This window comes from Garra rufa, chromosome 7 (assembly GCF_049309525.1).
Source record: "Garra rufa chromosome 7, GarRuf1.0, whole genome shotgun sequence".
Lineage (NCBI taxonomy): Eukaryota > Metazoa > Chordata > Actinopteri > Cypriniformes > Cyprinidae > Garra > Garra rufa.
Window position 1 is genome coordinate 6,195,583 of NC_133367.1, and position 22,533 is coordinate 6,218,115.

General features: G+C 37.3%; 2 protein-coding genes across 2 annotated transcripts in view; one reads left to right on the forward strand and one right to left on the reverse strand.

Annotated features, from left to right (window-relative positions):
• Positions 1 to 22,533, reverse strand: part of LOC141337870 (uncharacterized) — a 182,978-nt gene that overhangs the window by 56,731 nt on the left and 103,714 nt on the right. The gene's annotated exons all lie outside the window — the stretch shown is intronic.
• Positions 5,250 to 6,257, forward strand: LOC141338826 (uncharacterized). Its single transcript, XM_073844441.1, has one exon. The coding sequence runs from the start codon at positions 5,250 to 5,252 to the stop codon at positions 6,255 to 6,257; it is 1,008 nt and encodes a 335-aa protein (XP_073700542.1).

Below are 22,533 nucleotides of genomic sequence, written 5' to 3' on the forward strand. Positions count from 1 at the left end.
TAGTATGTGTTTTAAAAATAATAATTGTCCTTATACCCAAACAATATTTAGTCGCCGCCGCGCCAGGAACAGAAAGAGCGGTCGCCGCCGCATCGAGCACAGAGTGGGCGGGCATCGCTGCTTTGAAAAAAAACTTCCCTGCTGGACCCATAAATGCTGGCTGCATTCTGTCAATAAACAAACAAATAGTGATGTGACACCGAAGCTTCGAAGCTTGTATCAAAAAAACGAAACATCTCACAGTGAAGCACTGTACCGGAGCTTGATTCGTTTTCGCACACAACCACGTGACTGCTTCATATTCTGATTCAAACCCCTTGTGCAAGTATCAAGTGTCATTCACTTTTTGTTAAGAATAAATCATAATACGAATAAATATGTACATGTGTAGTTTTGTGCATATTCATTTTGTAGTTATCCTTGCATCACAAGCACTTCTAATTAATACTAATATTAGTCAACAGTATTCTTAATCTACTTTGAACATATATGCCTACATGAACCATGCTTATACTTGTATCATTTTATTAAAATGTTTATTTACAGATCAATAGGAGTAAATTTACTTTTTTTCTGACATAGCACCAATTGATGTGTTTGATGAAACTGTCCAAAATCGCTTTAAGATCTGGGCAAAAGATCTAAAGCTAATTTTTCCACCTTTGTCCACAAGATGTCATTAGTGTGCAATATGTTGAAAAGCTTCGAGTAACGAACCTTTTTACGATACAGTTGAGGGGAAAGCCTCGGTGCTTTGAAAAGCTTAATTTTCCCATCACTACAAACAAACACAAACAAAAGGCCAACACGGCACACACGACAGGAAACAAGACACAAGCTAGGACACGGATTTCAGGGAGCAAGGATACAGACCAAACAGGAAACAATGCAGCCAGAATGAGGAGTGGAAGATGAGAAGCTTTATAGTCCGTATAATTGTGAACAGGTGTGGGTGAGACGAGTGTCATGATCACAATACAGGTGTACACAATCAGGGGAGTGAAGTGCGGGAGGAAGGGAAACAGCGCCCTCTGGAGGAGGAGGGAAAGGATCGCAACCCAGAGTCATGACAGATGTGACTTGAGTCTTTTGTCTTACAGTTTTTCTCAATTGCTAAAACACTATAACCAGTCTTTTGAACTAAAATTTCAAAACTATAACGCCATTTTTGAAAAAGCACATCCATTTCCCTAAACAATAAACACTATTCCCTGCTTTGACACATGAGTTATATTTGGTGAACTGTTACTGCAAAACTCTACACACAAATCCCTACATTTCTCAGTGCTTACACCATGTGCTCATTTAGAAAGCACAAGCATTCAATATTGTTCACTCGAGTCTGCGAAGTTTGAGCTCAATTAGCACACAATTACCTAAGTGGAAACACTAGGAGTCCAAATTTAGCACACACCAATCAGAAACTTCGATGGAGATAAAAGGATAAAAGTTTTTCTCAGTCACTTTGTGAAATTGTCAAAACTACTTGTTCAACATCCACATCATCTAGTCTCTTGTGCACATCATAAAAAGCTTCTCATTCTTCTGATCAACTTGTGATTGCTTTGGTACATTCATACACCTGATTATTTACATTTGTCTGCGGTTTCCTACATTATCAGTTGCTATTGTCATGTTGCTCAAAATGTATTATATACTGTACTCTAGTTCTCTGTGCAATAGTCTTACCCCTCAAAACATCAAGTCATTAGCTCATCGTATAAGTCATACCTAACTGCAAAATTTTTGATCTAGTTGTCATAAACTGTCTATCATATAATCTACACATTTCTATTAGACTTTTTGTAAATTTGCCATGAATTATTCAAGTGAATCTTGACTTTCACTAATGAAGATAATTTAGATCAACCAATGATAAAGCAGTTCTCTGAAATATCTCAAAGGTACATCTCTTGAACCTTCAATTGGAACGCATATATAGACAGAGGACAACGCAGGAGTTACAAATTCTGACAGTGGACTTTCTAATTTTTATTTTCACCTTTGTGCCCATATTTCTTTTTATTTTTCTGTTTCACAATGATGTTGTGTGTTTTTATTTTATTTATATTTTTTTGTCAGACCACTAGTACAAGTGTAACTGTGAATCCTATCCAGTCTTTTTCAATCAGTATCCCACCTACAGTAATGTGTAATTTTGAAGAGGAAGAGTAGGAGTACTCTACAGTACATTAAATTAAGGAATAAAACACTTACAAAGGCATAGATTTGTTGTGTTCATCATGTGAAGAGTTTTTTATTTGTATTGTTTTTGTAGTATTGTTTTGAATTTATCTCATCAGTGTGTAAAACTGTGTTGTAGTGTGTGTGTGTGTTTGAGGATTTGTGTGTCATGTCTGAGAGCAAAGTTTGGTTTTTCAGCAAGATTGAATTGTTTTGAGTGGAGAGCTTCATTTTGACCTCAGTATAGGAAGTTTGGGGAATTGAGTTAGGAGTTGTGGATTTGTGTTTAGAGTTTCGCAAATAAGAGGCATAATTTCAAGAAACGTGTTTAAGCAATTGAGAAAAACTGTAAAATAATCTAAACAGTAAATTTTAATCTGACTGTAACTGCTGTACAGTATTGGGTTAAAAATAACCCAACTAGTAACCCAACTTTGGGTTGGCATAGCACCTTCCCATCTGTGGGTTATTTTAACCCAATAATTTGGGTTCAAATCCAGTTGGGTTAAAAGTGACCCAACAGTTGGTTTAATTATTTATATTAATTAACCTCAGTATTTTCTTATAAAATTACTTAATAAAACTACATTATAAAATTACTTTGTTTTCAAATACACATTTTGTTTATTTAAATATGCAAATAATAAATTTTTAACAAATACATTTTGAAATGTACACGTTTTAGTAAGTACAGCAAATTCATACTGTTTACAAAATGTGTAAAAAAAAATATTACATCAAAAACATCCAAATGTGCACATACAATGTATTTTTGGGACAAATGTGACTCTACATAATAAATGTGACAGAATAAAAATCGATAATTTTGACCCATACAATGTATTTTTGGCTATTGTGCTACTTACGACTGGTTTTGTGTTCCAGGATCACAAATGTGTATGAATTCATATTCATTCATATCAAAACATTCAGTACACCAACAAGACAACCCTAACATATACCTTTATCAATAGAACAAAAACAAAACATCATAAACATAATATTAATAAAACCAGTAATAATAAAATAATAAAAAAAAATAAATAAATAAAATGACTCAAATCTGCTGGCTGCTGGACTAAAAAGGTTTTACTGATCACTAAATACAACGTTTTTTAAGGAAGAGGTGTGTTAAAACTGTGTCGAAAGACTGTTCTGCAAATGGGTGCAGATGGCTTTGGTTAGTTGATGTCATGCTTGTAGTAAGGTCTTCTGTTCCATTGCCTCCCCGTTGAAAATGCTAAAAACTTGGGAGGAGTTCTTAGAATTAGTGCAGCAATGCTGGTGTCATCCAGTAGAGTACTTCCTTCATCCAATTCTTCCTCAATGATAAGACGAAGCAGAAGATGAAACATTTTACAGATAAACTAAACTATTTTCATAATTGTTAGAAGTCATGATTGACTTTGAAAACCTATACTACCAATCAAAAAGTTTTTAATTAAATGTTTTTGAGCAGCACATCAGTAAATTAGAAATGATTTCTGAAAGATCATGTGACACTGAAAACTGGAGTAATGCTGAAAATTCAGCTTTGAAATCACAGGAAAATTACATTTTAAATTGTATTCAAATAGACAGCAGTTATTTTAAATATAGTACAAATATTTCACAATATTACTGCTTTAGCTGTATTTTGGATCAAATAAATGCAGGCTTAGTGAGCAGAAAATAATTTTTTATAAAACATAAAAAATCTTACTGTCCAAAAACGTTTAACTGGTAGTGTTTATGTAAAAGTACCCGTACATGTAATTTGATGGAGGTATATAAAATGCTTTTTTACTATGTGAACATTTGGCTCTTTTCCAGTGAATTGATAGATGATTCATCAATAATATGATCTCTTCACTAATCCTCCGTCTCTCTCTATATCTGTACCTCGCTCTCGCTCTCATGACCTCTTCACATGTGTAAGAGCACACGTTTATATGGTTGAACCCGAGAAACATCAGAATAAAGAAAACAATCAATAAAGAAATTGATTTTCCCTCTACATTTGTCCAAGAATGATCGTTGTTGTTGTAAGGTTTGCAAAAAAAAAAAAAAAAAAAAAAACTTTAAAAACGTTTATAAACTGACTGTCTCATTAACACAGAGGCCTGTGCGCTCCTTCTGTCTGTCTGTCTGTGTGTGTGTGTGTGTGTGTGTGTGTGTGTGTGTGTGTGTGTGTGTGTGTGTGTGTGTGTGTGTGTGTGTGTGTGTGTCTGACCGCCCCCACAGCTGCTCCTGTCATTTTCGCAGGAATTACGAATGTGTAATTCCTGCAGTCACAGAGGTGCTGGTAGTGATTTAACACGGTGGGGAAAGCTGTGATCTGCTGATTGGTCAGTTTGAATGTCTCACATCTGGTTTTTAGTCACATGGTCAAAGGAAGGGATAAAAGAAGATTGTAAGTGTTGCTCAGTCTCTTTTTCTTAACTGGCTCTATCTTTTCTCTGGCTCTCTTCTTGGGGATCTGCTTCCAGGTAATATTTTATATGCATAATGGACACAATTACATCATCCAATACATGCATTTTGTAACCAATTCAGATGTAACCATAAGGAAATGCTGTTATTAAACTATATCAGTTATACATTTTGTGCTAACTAGTCCTGATTCAACATCAGCTTTAAAGTGCTATTTATTGCAATACAATAAATTCATATAATAGCAGCGATCGCCCACATATTTTGTCATTGTTATCAGTAGCATTGGGTGGTCAACATTTCTTTAGTCATCGAACCGATGCTGGGAAACCACACTTACAAAGATATTTAGTCAATATCCAGTGGATTTTCATTAAAATGTAACTTTCCATTGGTTGACAATTTAACAGTTTTATAGTTACTTAACAGGTTCAAATTAAGTACAATTACAATTGTTTTAGAAAATTAAATATCCATCTGAGAGACTGTCAGAACTGTAGCATTATTGTATAAGCTATTAATCTTAATATTGTGTTTTAAAACATTTTATAAAAATTCATCAAATTGTTCCTTTTATGTAGCTGTTGTCTGCTTTCACTCCAAATTTTGCTTGATTTATATTGTAATTGTTTTACTTTTTTATTTCAGATCTGATGGAGGTAAAACGTGTCAAAACTGGAGAAAAAACTCGCTCACAGACTAAAAGTATTTCTTTACTGAAAAGAAGAGGCAAGAAAAGTTTCACCTGCACTCAGTGTGGAAAGAGTTTGAAGAGCAAACGAAATCTCAATGTTCACTTGATGATCCACACTGGAGAGAAACCCTTCACATGTGATCAATGTGGAAAGAGTTTCATACAAACAGGACAGCTTAAGCACCACATGAAGATCCACACTGGAGAGAAACCCTTCACATGTGATCAGTGCGGGAAGAGTTTTATACAACAAGGACAGCTTAAGGACCACATGAAGATCCACACTGGAGAAAAACTGCACGAATGTGATCAATGTGGAAAGAGTTTCAGATACAAACAGAACCTCAATGTTCATATGAAGATTCACACAGGAGAGAAACCGTTCACATGTGATCAATGCGGGAAGAGTTTCAGACAAACTGCATACCTTCAGAAACACATGAACATCCACACTGAAGTGAAGCCATTCATATGTGATCGTTGTGGGAAGAGTTTTAAACTAGAAGTAACCCTGAAGATGCACATGAACACCCACACTGGAGAGAAGATGCATGCATGTGATTATTGTGGAAAAGTATTTATTTGGGCTACAGGCCTGAAGAGGCACCTGAGAGTTCATACAAAGGAGAAACCATATTCATGCTCTGTATGTGGAAAGAGTTTTTCACAACTACAGAGTTTAAAAGTTCATCAGAAGACACACACTGGTGTGAGAGATCACATGTGCTTTGAGTGTAAGAAGACTTTTATTACAGCTCAACAGTTAAAACGACACCAGATGATCCACACTGGAGAGAAACCTTACAAGTGTTCACACTGCGACAAGAAATTCAGTCGGTCAGAACATCTGAAAGCACATGAGAGGATCCACACTGGAGAGAAACCGTATCACTGCACTGAATGTGGGAAGAGTTTCACTTACTCACGTAATCTACTCATGCATACCAAAAGGATTCATAGTAAGTAGATCATCTTTCAGGACTCATGCCGCATCCTCAACAAACCTGACACAATAATGAGTAGGAAAACAGAATCTCTTCTGTATAAATCTGTCCTAATCAGCTCTAACATGAGACGGGGAAAAAAACATCTTCTGTAGTTTTCACAGCGAATAAAGTTTCACTTTTTCAAAGTTTGTATCACTATCTCTTTTAGTGAAGGACAGTATTTTATTTTATTTTTTACATGTAGACACCTTTCTTCTTCAGGAAGCTAAAGAGAATTCAACACTAATGTGAAATTAGAAAACACAAATGTACTGAAATTTAACATTTCAACTGGGTGCTACTTCCCTGTTTTTAATGAATGCTTTGCTATTTTGTTAGTCGATGAAATGCTCTTATTTGATTCACTTTTACTTTTCTTATTTGCTTCAAGGAATAGACTTTTATTGTTATTCTTTTTTTCATCACAAATGAACAATTTCAGAATTGTATTTACATCTAAAAAAGCCATGAAAGATTGCTTTTGGGGCTTTCCATATCTCTGTCTGTCTACATCAGAAACTCTATTACCCTAATTTTTGTTTAATATGTAGTTTTGCATATGATTTGCCAATTTAAACTGCATGTATATATATATGTCACGTATCTGGTCTATCTCATCATGAACTCTTGCACACACATTCTGGACTTCAATCCCCATAAGCCACTGCACCAATCACTGCACACAGCTGCTCCTCGTTTCCCACTGAACTGATTGCTGCATACACCTGTTTATCATTTACCCACATGCATTTAAGCCACTCACACACACAGCCACCTTGCGAAGTCTTATTGTTCCATTTGGTCGTAATTCTAAGCGTTTATCTCAGTGTTGGTTTATCAGTGTATGACTCTGGACTGTGTACCCCGTTGATGATTCCTGCTTCCTGCCATTGCGACCATTGCATGTCTATCGAACTGTTTCCCGGATTACCTACGTTGTTCCTGTTTTCTGGTGATTATTCTTGCCTGTCGACACTTCTCAATAAAGCCTTGCAAATGGATCCGCACGTCTCAGTCTGACCCTCTCTGTGACAGAAGACTTCGCCACTACAAGGATCCAGCGGCTTTATTCATCAGCAGGACAACCGACCAAAAATGGATCTAGCAGGAGGTTTAATCGACCCCGTAAGTGTGCTCTGCAGCATTTTTCAAAATGGCCGCTCCATTGTGCATTATGTTGATGAGTTCATCACATATAGCCACCTGGCATCATGTGATGAGACCATGGTCAAGGAGTGCTTTTGGAGCGGACTCGACCCCGTTATCAGTTCCAACCTACCTGATGAAGACCCCAGCTGGACTCTCGCACAGTATATAGACTTTGTCATGTTTCACTGCAAATCTCCGTTTACTGTGGGTGAGGTCGAGTCCGCTCACAAGATGTCTGCCCTTCCAGAGCCTGCTGCAAAGATGGCCGCCACGCCAGAGCCTGCTGCTAAGATGGCCGCCACGCCAGAGCCTGCACGCAAGATGGCCGCCACGCCAGAGTCTGCACCTAAGATGGCTACCGTCAAATCAGAGTCTCCGCCGCCAGAGCGCCCTCCAGTGACTGCGCCACCAGAGCGCCCTCCAGTGACCCCTCGCTCAGAGCCTGCTCTTCCAGAGTCTCCGCTGGAGACGCCCAGCCCTCCTGAATCTCCGCTGGGGTCGTCCAGTTCTCCAGAGCTCGCTCCTCAAGAGCGTCGTCCAGAGCCCGCTTCACAAGAGCGTCGTCCAGAGCCCGCTTCACAAGAGCGTCGTCCAGAGACTCCGCTGGTTCCGCCCAGCCTTCCAGAGCCTCCACTGGTTCAGCCCAGCCTTCCAGAGACTCCGCTGGTTCAGCCCAGCCTTCCAGAGAGTCCGCTGGTTCCGCCCAGCCTTCCAGAGACTCCGCTGGTTCCGCCCAGCCTTCCAGAGACTCCGCTGGTTCCGCCCAGCCTTCCAGAGACTCCGCTGGTTCAGCCCAGCCTTCCAGAGACTCCGCTGGTTCAGCCCAGCCTTCCAGAGACTCCGCTGGTTCCGCCCAGCCTTCCAGAGACTCCGCTGGTTCAGCCCAGCCTTCCAGAGACTCCGCTGGTTCCGCCCAGCCTTCCAGAGCCTCCGCTGGTTCAGCCCAGCCTTCCAGAGACTCCGCTGGTTCAGCCCAGCCTTCCAGAGACTCCGCTGGTTCCGCCCAGCCTTCCAGAGACTCCGCTGGTTCCGCCCAGCCTTCCAGAGAATCCGCTGGTTCCGCCCAGCCTTCCAGAGACTCTGCTGGTTCCGCCCAGCCTTCCAGAGACTCCGCTGGTTCCACCCAGCCTTCCAGAGACTCCGCTGGTTCCGCCCAGCCTTCCAGAGACTCCGCTGGTTCCGCCCTGCCTTCCAGAGACTCCGCTGGTTCCGCCCAGCCTTCCAGAGACTCCGCTGGTTCCGCCCTGCCTTCCAGAGACTCCGCTGGTTCAGCCCAGCCTTCCAGAGACTCCGCTGGTTCCGCCCTGCCTTCCAGAGACTCCGCTGGTTCCGCCCTGCCTTCCAGAGACTCCGCTGGTTCAGCCCAGCCTTCCAGAGACTTCGCTGGTTCCATCCAGTCGTCCTGAGATTCCTGTCTGCCCGGTTCTGGTCACGGAGCTCATGCATGGACTGTTCCCACCCACCCTCCCTGCTGCTCCAGTCCTGCCACCTCTGTCTCCTGACAGTCTCTCTGCTCACCCACATCCCACCTTCGGTGCAGAGGACTTGCCGTGGGACTGCCAGTCTCCATCGGTGTCCAGACTGAGGGATCCCTCACCATCACCTCCAGTCTCAGAATCCTGGACTCCACCTCGGCCCTCCGACCCTGCGGCTCCACCCCGGCTCTGTGCTCCCTCGTCTCCGTTGTCGGCCGTCGGCCCACCAGCTCCTCCGGGCTCCATCGTCTCTCCGGCTCCGCCCCGGTCAGTCGTCGCCCCACCTTCGCCTCTGGACTCTACTCCTCCGGCTGCGCCTCGTCACTCCGTCCTGCCGGCTCTGTGGACCTCCTCCCTCCCGTGGGCACAGCCTCGATCCTCTGTCACTCCGGCTCCGCTGCGTACCTCCGGACCTCCATCTCCGCCGGGGTCGCCAGACCCTTGGGTTCCGCCTTGGCCCTCCGGATCCTCTGTGTCACCCAGGACCATCGACTCTCCGGTTCCGCCTCGGGCTCCACCGGCTCCACCTCCGTCGGTCGGCCCCATGCAGGAGCCAACCCTTCCTCCGCCATGGCTTCTCCCTCCGTCGGCTCAGCCTCAGTTCGGGGTTCCAGTACCCCTACATGGACCTGGCCCTCCATCCCTCCCCCTGTTCCACCTCCGCTCCACCACCCTCCAGGTTGTATTAGGTGGTTAGAGCGTCTGGAAGCCGCTCCTTGGGGAGGGGCTCTGTCACGTATCTGGTCTATCTCATCATGAACTCTTGCACACACATTCTGGACTTCAATCCCCATAAGCCACTGCACCAATCACTGCACACAGCTGCTCCTCGTTTCCCACTGAACTGATTGCTGCATACACCTGTTTATCATTTACCCACATGCATTTAAGCCACTCACACACACAGCCACCTTGCGAAGTCTTATTGTTCCATTTGGTCGTAATTCTAAGCGTTTATCTCAGTGTTGGTTTATCAGTGTATGACTCTGGACTGTGTACCCCCCCCCCCCCCCCCCCCGTTTTCCCCTCATCTATGTAGCGTCTCAGCGTGAATCAGACAATTCAGGAGATTCAATAAGAGTTTAAAACACTTCTACGGACCCAAATTCCACAAGAGGCCCCATCATAAATCTGCTTTAAGCAAACCTAATCACTAACTAGGAGCTTTGAACAATTTGCAACATTAACACAAAAGAACACCTTTTGATAATGATAAGGAAGGAGATTGTCAATTTGGGCAAATAATCAAGATTAATGGTCAAAGAGATGCACATCATGAATATCATATATGAAAAATCATTGGAGATTTTGGTTAGTGGGCTCCCCCACTCAAGACAGAGCCTGAAAAATTCCTTCTACACCCTTTTGACCTTTTTGTTCCTCACAGAACACGTCCTTACGTTCACAGTATGACGCAGGAAACTGCCTTTCATGTATACACCTAAATTGTGCTAAAGAACTTAGGAGCAACTCATCATTTCTTTTCATAACTTCCAATCTTTTATGTAGCCACCACACTTGCCTATTGTGTTTTAATCACTCATTGTGTATGTCTTTTTTGATAACTATTGAACAGCTTAAAGGGGCTATATGCAACTTTTTCCTCAAAATAAACGTAACAATAGCCTTTTTATTTGACCATTTATGACTCAAACATCTCCTGATGAACATACTGACACCTTGTCAGCTCACAGTGGGTGCACCTATAAGCCTGTATCCTATTTTTCCTATTTTCTGTCGGGTCGGATTTATCGCGCACTGTCTCTGGATGTGACATCAAGCTAAGAGAACAGTAAATAAACTATAAACTGCCTGTTAAAGTTCATTTCATTCTTATCGTCAGACTTTAACTATGCAGTCACTGTTATGGCATATACAAGATACAAATGTCCAAACAGCATTTATTTCATTGGTCTGTTAAACTATGTTTAACATAAAACACAATTATTTTTATGGTAACTTTCTTACATTAATTTCAGATCTGACGGAGGAGAATTCTTAAACTGTTCACTCGGTTTAACAAATCGTGTCCACGGATTAATTAATGTGTACCCATGAATTTCCAATCCTTGCGCTCAGATTTTGTAAACCATGTTTGGTTTTTGAATCCTAACCCATAAATTCACAATCTGTGCGTATCCATTTCTGTGGATTTGTAAACTGATGAAGCCTAATTTTGTCCTCCTAACAATGTGAAAACTTTAGTCAATGTAACAAACACAGTGAATGTATTTCTGTAGGCTGTGCTACACATTTGCCAAAAAAAGAGGTTTAAAATATAAACATCACATTCTAAAATAAAATAAAAAAAACTACAACATAAATCATTTCTAATGATAAAACAAAACACAGACTATATGTTAACTGGAATGGGGAACAAGTGTTCACTCATCTGAATATAGTAAATGAACATAGCAGTCTGACAACTGTGGCAATTACCTGGATACCCCTTTTACAGTTACTGCTCTCTTAAATACAACATGTAGAATATTAAACCTATATATTTTAGCAAAATGTATATTTTACTCTGAATGATTGCACTCTTAATCTCTTCAATTATTTCCAACATTAAATAAGGACTCAACCATCAAATTGAAGTCATCTACTGAAGAACCATGATTTAAGTCCACATCACGCATCTGTGGAAGCATCTAACTGAGCAAACCACAAACAATATTAGTTTTTCTCTGCTCTTTTCAAGATTTGTGCTCTGTGTGACTCCTATCTACTCCAGTTATAAAAGCTGCTGCTGGTTCAGATTTAACAGATGAAGTCATGCCTCGACTGTTGTGTTCATTTGTCAGAAAACTTTTAGCTCTATGGATGTCGCCATGTTTGACAATACTTTACTCACCATTGCTATAATCACAGGTAATAATCACAAATATAATACTTTTTGACTTCAATTACTTGTTCTTACAGACTGCTTTCAAAAATGCCATTGTAAACTGAACATTTCTTTTTCAGTTTGTGGTTTTGTTTTTCTTTACTTTTATTATTTTAATAATGAATTGGCTTAAACTGGCCTCTGCTTTACAACTCTGGACAAACATTAATGTTTTATCATTTTGAATTTACTTTTTCATGGTGCATTGCATATCCTACATTTCAAACTATTTGTTCTTCAATTTGCATTCTATGAAGAAGACTGGGAATGATGTGGAATAACTTGCCTTTTCAATAAATAAAGAACATAAAATGTGACAATTTATCCAAATAATCTGAAACATTATATGTTTATTAAAACAAGCTTGAAAATAAAATTTCAAATATAGACAGCTAAACAATTGTTTGCATGTAGGAATGGTGGAAAGTGTATGTTCCTCACCCAAAGTTTGGCCCGCAATTTCCACAGCTGGTGCACACAGGGGTTGTGGTGAGCTGATGGCAGAATGAAGGAGAAAAGCTTGGTCTTGTGAGTAAATCCTTCTCAAGTGGTATTATAAAGAGAGCTGGTCGTTCACTCCCACACCTACAATCCCTGCTGATACTGAGACTCGAACCCATGACCTTCAGGTGACAAGTCTGACTCTATAACCATCAGGCCATTGGTTAGAGACCATAAGTAGTAGCTGATCAATGTCTCCTTCGAGCAAACATTGCAAACATGGAGGAAAGTGTACTAGGTAGGGTTGTTGAGTTACTGATGGTATGAGGTGTTTGTGCACCTGTCGCTCTGATCTTCTTTTTTATTATTATTATTGCAGACCTTATAATTACATACAAGCTTAGGGAAAGATGGTTGTTTTTTGAACATAATAATCATAATGACAAAAAAAAAAAAAACACTTTAACAGGTTTGTGAACATCATAGTATAAGATAAAGCTTAAAATATATTTGAATTATCATAATATTCATATAATCATAATGCATAATAAAATTCCTATGTTGTTCACAAGCCTGAGGGATGAGAGTTAAATTCAACTAGAAAAAGAGAAAAACAAGAGAGATTTAAGCCAGTTTTTCTTGTGGAGGAAAAAAAATCTTTAGGAGATAACGAGTAGGTAATCTTTTAACAATTTTTCACTTTTTATTAGTATATGTTTTAAAAGAATACTTGCTCTTACTCTCAAACAATATTAAGTATTTTGTAATAGAGAGGTATTTAATTTCCAATACTCTGGCTTCCTTAACAAACAGTTGTGAGGCAATGAGATGAGCAGCAGCAGGTCTTTAAGTCACAGCAGCAAACAAAGCTATCAAATCTACAAAGGTACCAGAGATAATTGTAGCTATAATATGAACAAACAAACAAAGGCAAATAATGCAGGACACCTGGATTCTTCTTCTAATGTTTGTCGGCGTTTGTCAAACAGCTTTAGTTCATTGCCGCCACCAAATGGACAGGAGTGTGAAACACAAACAAACGTGGGCTTTTCTTTTCTTTCTGCCACTGCATTTTCTCCCTTCAGGATGACTATCGGAATTCCTATTTACCTCTGGATTCCAAACAGAGCAGCAAATAGAGACAATTAGCATAGCTGCTGTTCAGAGTATTACAGAGTTTTGGAGCCAAATGTAAAAAAGCTTTACCTCACCTTTAGTGGACGTTGCTATCCTAGGTACCAAAAGTCCAGTGTTTAATGACCTTAGGGAGCATGATGGATTGTAGCGTGGTAAGCGACTAGTTAGGTATGCAGGAGCTAAACCATTAAGAGCCTTAAAAGTAGTATTTGTAACTGAAACAGAACTTAATAGGCAGCCATTACAGAGAGCACTTACATCATGTGAACGAAAAAAAAAAAAACTAAAAAGAGAAAAGAATGCATTTGTTTAGAAACCAGTTGCAGGTTTGGAGTTAAGTTTGTGTTTATATTAACCCTTTAAGCCCTGAGGCTATTTTTGCCTCACTCAATGTATTTTTTTCAAAGTGACACACAAAAATAATGATTCATAACATGAAGACTGTAGCAAGTAGAGTCTAAAGGTTGGTATTGTTTGATAAAAAATACTTTCTGAACTTTCAAAAGGAAAAAAAAAAACTAATTTGGACATTCTTCAGCTGAGAAATCACTGACAAAACTGTAAGAAAGATTTGAGTGCTCAAGATAATTTTTTCATATCTGTCTTATCTGACATTCAATATCTCCGGACAGAAATAAGGAAAGAGGGAAAAAACTTTTTTTGATAATGTTTCCCAGAATCTTAGCTGTTTTGGTGAGAGCATAATGTATTCAAAAGTTACAGTATTTTGTAGCAAAAGGGGTCTTTTTGTTTAGCTCTTGACTACGTGAGTGAATGTGCCATACACAAAAATAATGACTCATATCTCCAAGACCATAGCAAGGACAGTTACAAGGTAGGTATCATTTTATATAACTTTTTTTCAATATTTTTTAAGGGGAAAAAATGTTTGTGTTTGAATATGCTTGTGTTGAGAAACAAATGAAACACGCCAAGAGAAAATATTTTATATCATTCTTATTAGACAGTCAATCTTTTTGGTCATGTTCCCCAACATTTGTGCTGTAAGTGAGTTCAATTTTGTGGTGATATCATGCAGTATTCAAAAGTTACAGCATTTGGAACCAAGATAGCCCTTCTTTTAGCTCTTTAAAGTTGAAACTGTTGTTTTAAATTTTTAAATTTGAAGTAATCAAATCAAAGCTCCAAAAAATTATATTTATTTTATTCTATTTGTTGAGACATTTCAAATTACTCTGACATATTAGAATGCATGGCACAAAAACATTTTTCATAAATTATGAAAAAAAAAAAAAAATCTATTTATCTGCAAATTACAAAATTAAGCTCAAAACCACAGAAAAGAGAGAGAGAGAGAAAAGGTTTAGAGGAACTAGGCAGCACTGGTAAGGAGTTGATCAAAAAGGTTGGATGCATTCCAAACCTAAATGATACAATTATTAGAAGAAAAAAAAAGTTATATAAAAAGATAAAATATTAAGAAATTCTCTAGGTTTTACATTCTGCTTGCCAAGTGTTCAATGGAGCATTCCAGCTGATTTCTTAAATTCATGGATCTAGGTATTATTTACACACATTTCAATCATGAGAATCTGCTGTAAATTATGATATGCCATTTTCCATGATCTGAGCATGTTTCATGAAATAACAAGCGCAATAAACATGAGAATGTTACAACATGTGCGTATTTGGAGTTGTATGTTATAATTTGATGACCGATAGATATAAAAGACTGATTATAAAATGTTTGATGTCATTTAATGGGAGTACTTTTTGAAAATAATGAAGTTCTGAATAAAAGAGTAAAGCATAACTATAATCATTTGCCCTGTTGCGCAGTAGGAGAATCCTAAAGAGATATTACAATCTCTTCTAACAGAGAGACCTGGTCAAGATTGCAGCGGACATGAGATTTTAAACCTTCAGTAAATCCGTCCAAATCAGTACTTACCAAAAACAATGATTCCGACTTTCAACTTATATAATACAATTTATGATTTAATTTATATGGTTTGATTTTGCTTTAAAGTTGCAAAGATTAAAGTGCTAGATGTCTTAAAGGGACAGTTCGTTTAAACCTGTATGTTTCTTGTTTCCTTTCAATCGTCTGTTGAAAGTATGTTTTGAAGAATGTTAGCAGCCGATCAGAGACACTGACACATTTCACAAAATATTTTCTCTAGTGTTTTTGTGTTTGGAACAACATGAAGGAGAGTAAATGAAGAAATAATTTACTCTTTTTGGGTAAACTGTCTCTTTAAATACACATAATAGGAAGATTTCTGTGTTATATATTAGACAGAGCAGCACAGTTTCTTCTCAAACTATTTTAAAGATCACTCACAGTTTTATGTTTAATGTCTAAAATCCTGTAAGAAGGAGAATCTGTTTATGTAGCTTCAATACTTAAAACAGGCCAAAAATAATACTCAAAAGAAAATAACAAATTGTTTTAACAGTATGTATAATTTTATTTACAAGCAAGATATGAATGAATGTATTTGGCTATTTAGAGGAGAGTGAAAAACACAAATGCTGTAAACTGGTGAAAATGTTTAGTTGGTCTGAACTAATAAAGAAAAGACTCACTCAATATACTGGACATCTGGACATTAACAACAGACACACACATAACTAACCTAATATAAAATGAAATGGAATTACAGTGTGTACAGAATAAGATATAATGTGTTTTAAGATAGAAATTACACACTGTAGACTTGTTTTATATCTGTTGATACATTTAAGTGCTGCACTTGACAATCACTTTTTGATTAGAAACATTTGAATAATTATGAATGAGTTTAATACAACTATTCATAAACTGAAGAGCCAGACAGACTCATCTGATCTTCTTCCTCCTCTGTTACATCTTTAAATTAAACAAAAGCATCATTTGCTTGAATACTAAATCAACATGAATCATTCAGTATCACGTTTCTAACACGCATGCTGCATTATTTGATTGTAAAGTCTGAGTCTCTTCTCCTGTATGGATCACATTCACACATTTATCACACATTTCTTTCTCCTCATAGACACAGTAGTGAAGCTCTTCTGTGGATCCTCACCTGATGTTTACTGCTCCTTTCATCAGGATCGAAAACTATGATAGACAGTATTTACCATCTTTTTCTGAATCAATTGTATGAGGGACTCCTGACAATGGATTTTATTCTACACTGTAAGGTCGAACAAAAGAGAGAAAAATTAGTGTTCAGTGGAACAAACTGCTTATCAGTTACTACTTCGGTTACAGTTTCTTTTAAATTTAAATTTACATTTACATGATCTTCCATAGATATTTCTGAAACAATATTTGTGTTTTAAATACATTGAACATGAACATTCATATGTTTGTGTTTGTGTGACTCCTGTTGAGACACTATAAAGAGAAACACATGCTAATGAGTGAACGCCAAATATAATAAACCACAAGAACAAATACTAATGTGATTTGGCCTCAAAACAAAAACCTTTCAGTTAAACGTTCCACTAGTTTAAGCTGTTTTTCCTCTAGTTTCAACATTTGTATTGGTCTCAGTAAATAAGTGAAAGTAAAGTAAGTGTAAAGTAATGTGACGTGTTGCTTGTCAAAGTAAAAACACACAAGAGACAGAGACATTGATCATGTGATGCTGGACGGCTGTGAGCTGAAGCTGGAATCTGCTGGAATTCACTATTACTGATGGCATTAATAAAGCAGCTGTTGTTGGAGAAAGCTCTGACAGTCTGCTTTTGTTCTCTTTCCTCCTTTGTGTTCAACATTTTGATCAACTTTACATTTCATTCTGACACAAAGCCTTTGAAATAAAGCTTGATCATTTGATCATCTCCTTTCACAAATATTTGAAAGTTAATAATTGTCCACATATCAGAGGTAATTGAAGATGTCTTTAATATCACAAAGTGAAGTTTACTCACCTCAGTTTACAGTTTGAGTCTCGTAGCACATCAATGAGCCGCTGCTTTGAGTCTCCAATTTTATTAAAACTCAGATGAAGCTCTTTTAGAAACTGCAGTGCTTTTGTGTTTGTCAAAGACTGAGTTAAAGAAGAAACATCTGCAATGCCACAGTCTTTTAGACTAAAAAGAGACAAACAGAGGAAGAGAAGATCATCATACAAACAAATCATTAAGGAGAAGAATTTGACACAAATATAATGTGAACCCATGAACCCACTCATCATGAGATATTGAGTAGAAAGTGTTTTGGTTTAAACTGTTGAAGTAAAGTGTTTTTTACAGACACATATAAAACAGTATTTCTGAAACTTTCTTCAGATGGAGAAATGCCAGAAACTGCATTTCATGCAGCGCTACAAATTATGTGACAAGGGCCCAGTGATTTTAATCTAAACAGTGAACTTTAATCTGACTGTAACTGCTGTACAGTATAATGATACTAACTCTAGTTTCTCCAGCTTGAATTGTGGGTTCATCAGTAGATCACTGAGGTTTTTCACTCCAGAGTCTCCTAGATTATTCCAGCTCAGGTTCAGTTCTCTCAGGTGTGATGGGTTTGATTTCAGAGCTAAAGTCAGGAAGAGACACTGTTTCTCTGTAATACTGCCATTTTCCAGTCTGAACACAGAAAGAGAAAAGACAATGAATAAGTCAATGTAAAGTTTGTAAAAGCTCTACAGTTTAAAAATAATTCATTACGCTTATTTTACTAAAGATTTTTACAATTTAACTTTTCATTAAAATTGCTTAGTTGGGCCAACACAATTAAGCTGGTTTACATTAAATGAATTTACACTAGTTTGGGTTAGCTCAACCTTAGTACATTCGTCAAACAAAATCTTGTGCGGAAACAAATTATTTTTTATTTACTGAGGTCTAATTAATATAATTATTATTACTTTTAAACAAGGAGTTTCACTCATAATTATGCTGCCTTCATGTGTTATCGTAATTATGGTAAATACCTAAATCCCACATCGAAATTGCACATGAACACCCACTCACGTTGTAATTTCCACTGGAAAGCTCGAAATTTATGATACCCGAGTTGCCGAGATGGGATAAACTTTGACCTTTCAAAATGGCGGACAGAAATGAAACTATACTGAATGGATAATGTTAAAAGTAAAAAAAAACATATATAGGCTATAACATATACATACTTATCTAGGCTTATATAAAAACTTACATATCTAAAACAGAACCATTAGTTAGTATTGTCTTAAAAAAAAACGATACTATTCATGATCAATAAGATATACAGCCTATCATTTATCGTTTGCGTTTTGAGGCATCCACTTCTTCCTGTAGCAGATGCATTAGGGAGTTTATAACGGTTTTAAAACTTTTACCCAAATAGCATGTGAGGACAAATTCCGAGTCCGCCATGTTTCTCTTCACTACGAAAACAAAAGCACCTGAACACGACACACTGGTAATTTCCACTTCACAAGTGGAAAGCATCATCTTTACCATATCACATGAAGGCAGCATTATACACAAAAATGAACAAATATGGGGAGAAATGGTGTCCGTACTGACATTTGAATAGATTACACTAATGCCAGAGTCTAAGCACAAATGCAACACTTCTGCATAATAGGAACTACAAAATTCAATAAATGTACAGAAACTGTCCAGTAACTAAACAGTATTTCCCTTTACAGAAAAACACATAAAATAAGGCTTCATCCATAAATTTACAATCATGCTAGGAACTACAAATCCACTGCTCAGTTAGTTTAAAAAAAATCAATGCAGTTTTAACACAAATAAATGAAATACATTTCAATTTTAAATATATTTGGTAGAGTGAACACAATGCAATTAAGACAGAATGCTCAAAAACAAGGTAAAAATAATTTAGGAGTGTACAGTCACAAATACACACAAAACTCTTAAAATAAACCGAACAGTAAACTAATAATACTGTAACTGCTGTACAATATAATGATACTAACTCTAGTTTCTCCAGCTTGAATTGTGGGTTCATCAGTAGATCACTGAGGTTTTTCACTCCAGAGTCTCCTAGTTTATTACAGCTCAGGTCCAGTTCTCTCAGGTGTGATGGGTTTGATTTCAGAGCTGAAGTCAGGAGGAGACACTGTTTCTCTGTAATACTGCATAAAGACAGACTGAAGACAGAAAGAGAAAAGACAATGAATCAGATCTATGATGATCATCAGCAAATGCCATACATTCACTAATACACCAGCAAAATCATAGAAACTTCTAACATATGAATGAACAAACCAAGAGAGGAGTATTTGAGGACACTAGTTCCAATCCTAGTCTGGACCCACCTCAGTCAACAAATAAGTGGATTTTACCAATGAAAATTACAATATAGAATCAATGTAAAAACAAAAGTAAAGTTAAAATTAGATGATCTATTTTCACATTTTTAATGGAAGAATATCATCATATTAAATATTTAAGCTATTTTAGAGTGTAGTTTACAATTTCAAACTATACTAATATACTAAATATTAGGGCTGTCAGTTTAACACATTAATTAGTTCTTAAAACTTATGTGATTAAATATTTGAATGCAGTTAATGCACTGACTCCATCCCCAGACCTGTATGTCATCTTATATTTCATATAGTTAACAAATATGATTCAGGGTAACAACTCCATAAATGCATTTATGCGGAAATTCAACATGTTTGTGGAAAAATGCCAGGTATGAGTTTTTGTCTCATATTTATATCACAGGATAAATGACATCACTCAAGCAGGGAGACCAGTAGCTATTGCACGAGAGCTGATTATGACCCAAATATCACAAGCTGTAAAATTTGATTACAATTTTACAATTTGTATTTTTATTGCAATATTACAGTTTGTAATGCTAACTTGATACTTTCTCATTTAACACACAAAAATAATCTTTTGTGGGTATTTTCACAGTTACATTTCTTTAGCTTTTAAATAATTACGTTTCAATTAAGCTAATAAAAAAAAATAATAATCGACTGACAGCCCTACTAAATATGCATTTCCCTTGATAAAAGATTTAATTAAATATAGCATTAGTCCCCTATAAATATAACTGTCAGAATCAACTGTCATTTGTTAGACTGTTTTTTTATCTGTTGTCACTTCTGTTTGTTTCACAGCAAGAATATCTAATTTCAGCAAGTTTCATGCTGTTTTTACAGATACACATAAAAACATAGTATTTCTGAATCTTTCTTCAGATGGAGAAATGCCAGAAAGTGCAGCGCTACAAATGATGTGACAAGAGCCCAGCGGTCTTAATCTAAACAGTGAACTTTAATCTGACTGTAACTGCTGTACAGTATAATGATACTAACCGTAGTTTCTCCAGCTTGAATTGTGGGTTCATCAGTAGATCACTGAGGTTTTTCACTCCAGAGTCTCCTAGTTTATTCCCGCTCAGGTTCAGTTCTCTCAGGTGTGATGGGTTTGATTTCAGAGCTGAAGTCAGGATGAGACACTGTTTCTCTGTAAAAGCGCATCCACACAGACTGAAGACAGAAAGAGAAAGAATAATGAATCAGACATGTTGTTAATGTGTGAGTTAAATGAATCATGATTAAACACAATACAGTACAATAAATCAAATGTTGCTAAAGCCTGAAAACAAAAGAAGTAACTGAATAACCATACAGCCATAAACTAAAACATTTTGTGATCTTATTTTTTTCTTATTGTGATGCATGTCTGAGTGAAAGTTCAGGAAATATTTTTTTGATGAAAGCCAGGATAATTGTTGTCTGTTATTGCTCTGATCCCATGTGACTGACAGAGTGAGAAGAGAAGAAATGCTTTTGTGAGGGAAAGGGGTAGTTATTTTCATTAAAAATCATACAAATACATTCATTTTAGGACATATTTGACCTGGATAAATAAATTACAAGCAAAATATTGTCAATTTTGATTTCATGCTTTTAAAAAACTAAACAGTAAACTTTAATCTGACTGTACAATATAATGATACTAACTCTAGTGTCTTCAGCTTGAATTGTGGGTTCATCAGTAGATCACTGAGGTTTTTCACTCCAGAGTCTCCTAGTTTATTCCCGCTCAGGTCCAGTTCTCTCAGGTGTGATGGGTTTGATTTCAGAGCTGAAGTCAGGATGAGACACTGTTTCTCTGTAATACAGCATCCACACAGACTGAAGACAGAAAGAGAAAGAATCATGAATCAGTCATGTTGTAAATGTGCGAGTTAAATTCATCATGAGTAAAAACTATACAGTGCAATAAATAAAGTGTTCTCTGAAAACAACAGAAGTAAATAAATAATCATACATCCATAAACTAAAACATTTTGTGATCATATTTTTTTTCTTATTGTGATTCATGTCTGAGTGAAAGGTCAGGAACTCATTATTGATGAAAGCCAGGATAATTGTTGTTTGTTATTGATGTGATCTCATGTGACTGACAGAGTGAGAAGAGAAGAAATGCTTCTGTGAGGGTAAGGCATAGTTATTTTCATTAAATTTCACAAAGATACGTTATTTTAGGAAATGTAATGTTTAGAGGATATTAAATCATCCCAAAATTTCCTCTTCATAAACGAAGACAAGGCAGAGGTAATTGTTTTCAGTCCTAATGAAAACTCTCACTGTATAAACCCTGTGTTGGAAAATGTATTAGTTTTTCGATCCTTACAGGTGCGGAACCCAGATGTTCTTGTTGACCAACATTTAAATTAAAATTAATAAACATATCTCTTCTGTTGTCGGATCCAGTTTCAGCTTCATTTACTGTCTAAACTGGAAAACCTTCTCACTCCTAAAACTCAAGAATGGCTGTTTATGCGTTTATGTCTCGTCTAGATTACTGCAATTCTTTATATTAGTCTGAAATAGCGCATCTTCAGTCTCCAATTCTTTTAAAATGTGTCGTAAACATGAATGTGACATCAAGCCAATTTGAATCAAATTAATCTTTAATTAATATAATTTTTTTTTGCCTTAAAGGTGCTATAGAATGCATTGATACAATATTTTAAATTGTTCTACATAGAAGGTATATGGCTTAGGTAAGGGCAAAACGTCCATATACAACCCTATGATTTAACCCTAGAATGAAATGTGCCGTTTTTACCTTATTTGAAAGGTTCATGAATAATAATGATTGGCTGTTTCTCCACTTCAAATCTAGAAATGCACCCTGGCACGATGATGATCTGAGGTCATTAATGCTTCAAAGAGACAAGGTGAAGAAGGCTGCACAGATGTCAAGAAATGATCGTAACAAACT